This window comes from Mytilinidion resinicola (assembly GCF_010093595.1).
Source record: "Mytilinidion resinicola strain CBS 304.34 unplaced genomic scaffold BDZ99scaffold_9, whole genome shotgun sequence".
NCBI lineage: Eukaryota > Fungi > Ascomycota > Dothideomycetes > Mytilinidiales > Mytilinidiaceae > Mytilinidion > Mytilinidion resinicola.
Window position 1 is genome coordinate 1,715,277 of NW_022985445.1, and position 6,440 is coordinate 1,721,716.

Below are 6,440 nucleotides of genomic sequence, written 5' to 3' on the forward strand. Positions count from 1 at the left end.
CTTCTCCGTCTCACAACACCACCACCACCAGCCGCTCCATCACTGCAGCCTCACGCGTCGACACCGCGTCTTGACTTCAGCGCTACCATCCTCCAGCACGCGCGATTGGCCATGGTCTATGTCAAGGGCAGCGTCGCCGAGGTCCCTCTCGGTGGCTCCGACGAAGAGAACATCGAGCTCAAGAAGCTCGTTGGCGATGTGGTACTGTCGCCCTCCATCGACGAGATCTTTGTCGCCAATTGCTAATACGCTACAGGTCGAAAATGAGGACGAGTATGATGGTTGGGAGAAGCTAGTCCGAGCTGCGGAAGCCCTCGAGGGCGGCCTCAACCGCAACTCGAGTCCGCAGGCTATAGCCTTCACGCGCGAGATCTACAACCGATTCCTCGCCAAATTTCCTCTCTTCTTCGGATATTGGAAGAAATATGCCGACCTGGAGTTCTCCATTGCTGGTACCGAAGCCGCGGATATGGTGCGTGGTCTCACCAGCAGCCTAATCGAAACGTACGCTAACCCTACGACAGGTCTACGAGCGGGGCGTCGCTAGCATCACGAACTCGGTTGACCTTTGGATGAACTACTGCGCCTTCAAAGTCGATACCTGCCACAACACCGAAGAGATCCGAGAGTGAGTATCAAAACGAACCTTTTCCTTCCCTCCCCGTCATATAACGTTGCCCAAGCATCGCCCGGCCATAGCCGACGGGAAGCTATATTGCCCAAGTACCCAAGTACAACTGGACCGGGGATAGAATGAGGTTCAGTCGTACGTGCAGCACGTTCTGGCGCTGCGGGCACAAGAATGGGTGAGATATCAACACCACCCAGAAGCGCGCCGCTCTTCTCACAGTTATCCTTCAGAGCTTCTTTTCTCTCGTCGTTACCTACTCTGAAAGATTCCGTCTCGAGGGGCATTCCCTTTCATCGATCCCTAAAGCTGCCTGGAGCTTTCTATGATTAGCGGCCCATAAACCTACACGTACAACTCCGTTTGCTGCCCTCTTAGCCCTCTTCTTTATGGGACCATTCCTTTCATCACATTGCATACTGACGTTAGAATTAGGCTCTTCGAGCGCGGTGCTATGTGCGTGGGCTTGGACTTTCTCGCCCATCCATTCTGGGACAAATATATTGAGTTCGAAGAGCGTCTTGAAGCCCATGACAAGATCTTCGCCATTCTCGGCCGCATCATCAACATTCCGATGCATCAATACTCGAGATACTTCGAGCGTTATAGGAACCTTGCTGCGTCGCGTCCTCTCAACGAGCTCGTCTATGACTCTGTTCTCGTCCAATTCCGCACTGAGGTCGAACTCGACGTCACTAGGATCAAGAGCGAGCTGGAGATTGAGCGTGAACTTCGTGCGAGAATCGATAACTTTCACCTAGAGATCTTCCAACGCACTCAGACCGAGACGACGAAGCGATGGACATACGAGCAGGAGATCAAGCGACCATATTTCCACGTCACCGAGCTTGACGAGACTCAGCTAGTCAACTGGCGCAAGTACCTGGACTTCGAGGAAGCTGAAGGCGACTTCACTCGTACTGTCTTTCTCTATGAGCGGTGCTTGGTCGCCGCGGCATATTACGAGGAGTTCTGGCTGCGCTTTGCGCGCTGGATGTATGCCCAAGAAGGGAAAGAAGAGGAAGTTCGCAACATCTACGCCCGTGCGAGTGCCTTGTATGTTCCTATCTCTCGGCCCGCAGTACGCCTCCAGTACGCGCGTTTCGAAGAGTCAACGGACCGCATCGATGTTTCCCGGGCTATCCATGAAGCTATCTTGGACATGTCTCCTGGCCATCTCGAGACAATCATCTCTTGGGCCAACCTTGAGCGTCGCCAAGAGGGACTAGATGCCGCCATCAACGTCTATAAGACATACATCGAGTCCCAAGATTGCGGTATTTACGTTCAAGGGGCCATGGTGGCTGAATGGGCTCGTCTTCTGTGGAAAATCAAGGGTTCGGTTGATGAAGCCCGCCAGGTCTTCAAATCCAACGAACAATACTACCTCGATGTTCCCGCGTTCTGGGTCAATTACCTCCAGTTCGAGCTTCAACAGCCAACTAGTGCAGCGACGGAGGCTGAGCACTACGAGCGGATTAAACAGCTCCACAGATTCATTCGCTCGAGCACACGATTAGCTTCCGAGACGATCAAGGAAATCTCTCAGCACTACATGACCTACCTCCTGGAGCGTGGCACGAAAGATGCCGTCAAGAATGCCAACAAGGATCTCGCCAAGGATCCCGCCGCCAAAGAGTACATGAAGCTTGACAGGGAAGCGAATGGGTATGTGCCCTCTCCTCCCTCACCCTTCCCTCTCCCCACATTCATAAGTGCTCTCACTCCGTATCAAGCTTGCCTTAAGTATTGGCAACTTGATCATGACTTTATAGACGATCATCGCGTACACCTGCGTTTGGTCGAAAGCGTTACTCGGATAAGGTTGAGGTGGTTTCGGCTCGACTGCCTGGGAGCACGTTTCCGCCAACCCCTCCACCGATGCCTCGTTCTCCCCCTCCTTTGCGTTATTCCCGTTCTGGTCTTTCTTCTCGTCTTTCTCGTCTTTTTCTTGTTTCTGGTTCTATCGTTTAGTCGGGCTATTCTTCCAACCCCCTTCTCTGGTCGTCACATCCCTCCGTTCTGTTATTATTCGCGTCACGAACCATCGTATACTCTAAATCCCGCACAGCTGCTAGACAAGTAAAAGACTTCTATACTGGTCATATTAAGATGCTGACACGAAGTCCCTTCTTTCAACAGGCCTTTATCCATCCAGAAGCAAATTCAGGACAAGACTGAGGACGGCAAAGCCGCTGCTGCGAACGGTCAGTACTATCAACAACAGGGCGAACAGCCATCCATTGGAGATGTAAGGATCCAACTACATTACGAGCAATTAGCAAAGGCATCCACTCACATGACCAGCAGACTCCTATCCGGTTCTTCTAGAACCACACACTTCCCATCGGCTTATGCATCATCACACTGATGGCGTGCTGATTCTGGAAATCTGAGTTTTGGTCGAGCCATTCTCTTTCTTGTACACCTTTGATCATAGCCGCCCACTTCGGTTCTTACCCTCGGTTTATGGGAGGAATGAACGAAATGGTGAGTGATTTTCCTACATTTGGGCAAGTTTTGCATCGGACACCTTTTCCTTTTCTCCTACTTTTCGGGACTGGGATTGGAGTGGCCAAGGGTGTTCCGTGTGGCTTGGAATTTCGGATTGTTCTGCTTTTCGGCCTGCATGGGAGCGAAAGTAGCTAAAAGCTAGGCTGGTAATTGTCTTGTCCTACTATAGGCGAAGATGAAACTGGTATGAGAGCAATAGAAATCTTTGTCTCTCCAACGGAAACTATAGTGCTGTGACAAAAGCCTGCTTACACCCCACTATCGCTGCTCGTGGTACCTTGCTGTATTCTCACATTCTGGAAGCTTAACATTTTGAATAGCTGGTACAGCTCGCGAGGCCACATTAGATTTAGCAATTACTTATACACGAGCTAAGAGTATGACTGGACCGTCTAGATTCCTAACAGTACGCAAAAGCCCTACAAGCATTAGCAAGAAAGTCCACATGGATCTAACGAGGGAGAGTCTCTGGAAAATGAGATCATGTGACTTGGCCCTTGCGTCTCGGTAGATCGTCTGGAACCAGTTGAGGCTCAAAAAAGCTTATTTAATGTATGACCTCAGGAATCCCACACCTAGCTCTAATCGCACGACTCCACAAACCTCGTTCGTCATGGAGCATTGGTGACATTATATTCAATTGCCTACCAAACACCCCGAATTTACACACGTCTCCCCTCCATCTCATCCCCACCACGTCAAAATGAAACCACTCCGCCCACCGCCCTCCGTCCTCCGCGCCCGCCTCCCACACCCTCACCACCTCCGAAACCAGCGCCGCACCTTCCTCCCAAACCCCTTCACCCACCCCTCCTCTCCGCTCGCCGCCGCACACGCAAAACCAGCCACCCTCACCGTGTCCCGCATCCTACCCTACGCGCATACCGACCTCTTCAACCTCATCGCCGACGTGCCCAGCTACGCGCAGTTCCTGCCCTACTGCCAAAGCTCGACGGTTACGAAATGGTCCGCCGAGGACGCGCACGGCAAGCGCTGGCCCAGCGAGGCAACACTGGTCGTCGGCTTCGGGGGCGTGCGGGAGGGGTTCCAGAGTAAGGTGTACTGCGTTGCTCCCGGCGCGGGGAATACGGGCGTGGGGATCGTGGAAGCGGTGTCGGGGAAGAGTAGGACACGGCTGGGGGCGGAGCTTATTAGGCATCATTTGTGGGATTCGACTTCAAAGACTACCCCAGAGGTGGTCGAGGGGGATAGCGGGTTGTTGACGCATCTTCTTACGAGGTGGACGTTAAGGCCGTTTATGTTTAAGCCGCCGCCGGGGAAGGTTCCTGGAAGGGGGGATGAGCAAATGCGGCCGCAGGATAAGACGGATGCGGAGGCGCTGCCGCAGACGGAATGTTCGTTGAGTATTGAGTATGTGTTTGCAAATCCGATCTATGGCGCTATGTCGGCGGGGGCGGCGCCGTTTGTGGCGGAGAAAATGATTCAGGCGTTTGAGGGAAGGGTGAGGGAGGTGTTGGGGGAGGGGGCGATGGGGAATGAGGGGCCCGGGAGGGGTGGGACGGGGAAGAGGGGGGGTCTGGAAGGGGTTGTTGGGAGGGGGTAGTGGTGAGAATTTAGTGGCGAGAGGTCGAAAGGGGTTGGGGAAGGTTGTTAGGAGTATTTTGGGCGGAGTTTTAGACATAGCATGGATTTTCAGAAAAGCAGAATCATATATCCTATTTGCGTAGATGAAGGGCCTGCAACTCTGCTATAGGCACTTCTATTACCATTCATCGTTGAATCAATCGAATCATCCACGGCGGAAGTTCACCTTGCACAGTCGTTCTCTCCCTCGTATGCTGTCATGTACCAACAATCTCCTCCTAATCGCATTTCTCTTCCTATCACTCTTCATAATATCAGCAATCACCCCCGCCCTACAGAACTTCGATCTTACTTCCTCCCGGCACCGCCAACCATGAAAACCTTGAGCTCTTATGCACTCCGCCTGGATGGACCATGCCTGCTGTCCTGATGGCGCCTGGCGTCCCTCTACTAGCGGCCCGAGTAGTTCCAACACATATTGCTGCAGCGGGCGGGACGGATACGCGTTGTATCCAGCTGGTCTTAGACACCTGACTGTACTGCGCGAATACTACTTGGACGCTATATAAGAAAGCGGGTCATTCCTGCTGCGCGGAGCCGGGGCATATCCTGGGGAATGGGAGAGGAGTGATTGGGAGTTCAGAGGGCAAGTGTGAAGCGTGAGTTATCATTTTCTTTATGATGGGCTTTTGAATGTGGTGGGAGCTAAGTGGGATTATGGCCATAGTCTCGACGTCTTCCCAACTATCGACATCAGCACGTTCTTCATTGTCAACATCCGCCACACAGTCGACATCAACCGCGGAATCCTCACCCTACCTCGAAGGAACTACCAGCTTCTTGTTTCCGGCTCCTAAGTAGAAACCGTCACGTTCCAAAGAAAGATATCGTTAGGACAGTCGTAATCTCAAGATAGTCATGGTCTTAGGATGGTGGCATCTTATAACAAGTATGTCCACTAGATAATTACACTATTAAGATAGATCTGTGTACTTCCCTTTGTGCTTCCAACTAATCTCCTTATTGATAAAAGCCTTTGCGCTAATGGACATGTTTGCGGGGTTGCACTGCGTGCCTTGCAAATCGGACGGGTGCTCATAATTGATTGCGTAACGTCAAGAGCGTAGAACAATGGGACGAAGCTCAAGTATCAGGTTAGGAGGCCGAGCTAGATAGTTGTATTATGTAAGTAGCCCGGCACGTCCCGAAAATAACAGTTTCACTTTATTTACAAACATAGAAGAGGGCGACCATACAGAGCAGTAGGCTCCGCAACAGCCCGAATATCCAGTGGCGCAACCATCCCATCGAGGTTAAAGTTGTGTTATATTGCGCATTCCTGCTGCTGCCTGAACCAGCGCACACACAGTGATGGCGCGGGAGTTGTACAGCTACGTATTCTAAGGCTAGTTGCTAAATTTAGCTAACGTGCAACACAAGCGAGCCGGCCACCCAAGCGAGCCGGCCACCTCATCAACTCTCAACAGCTTTGAACGTAGATTGCTCCACAACGCTAATAGATATTAACTTAATTCAACTTGCAGTCTATTCTATAATAACTTCCTCATCTTTTTGACACGTACGAGCATTATGTCCTGTCTCGCCGCAGCGCCTACAGCGCGCTTGCTGCCGTGCACTTCCACCCGGGCGCCTCCTATTTTGACGCATTTCGCCCTCAATTTGTTTATTAGCTTCCTTTTGAGCGATTATATCAGACCCCTGTGCCTTTGTTAGGACTCCTTGCCTCTGAATT

General features: G+C 51.9%; 2 protein-coding genes across 2 annotated transcripts; both read left to right on the plus strand.

The window, feature by feature from the left end:
* Positions 1-111: 111 nt before the first annotated feature.
* On the plus strand, positions 112-2,602 carry BDZ99DRAFT_476635 (uncharacterized protein; the record flags this gene model as incomplete). The annotated part of the gene is made up of 5 exons (XM_033722070.1): positions 112-201; positions 257-472; positions 525-628; positions 1,064-2,296; positions 2,404-2,602. The coding sequence occupies 5 exons, from the start codon at positions 112-114 to the stop codon at positions 2,600-2,602; spliced, it is 1,842 nt and encodes a 613-aa protein (XP_033577439.1).
* A 1,098-nt stretch (positions 2,603-3,700) lies between these two features.
* On the plus strand, positions 3,701-4,930 carry BDZ99DRAFT_312968 (uncharacterized protein). The gene is made up of 2 exons (XM_033714276.1): positions 3,701-4,430; positions 4,745-4,930. Exons 1-2 carry the CDS (start codon positions 3,846-3,848, stop codon positions 4,778-4,780), a joined length of 621 nt encoding a protein of 206 aa, XP_033577440.1. The 5' UTR covers positions 3,701-3,845; the 3' UTR covers positions 4,781-4,930.
* The last annotated feature ends 1,510 nt before the right edge of the window (positions 4,931-6,440 follow it).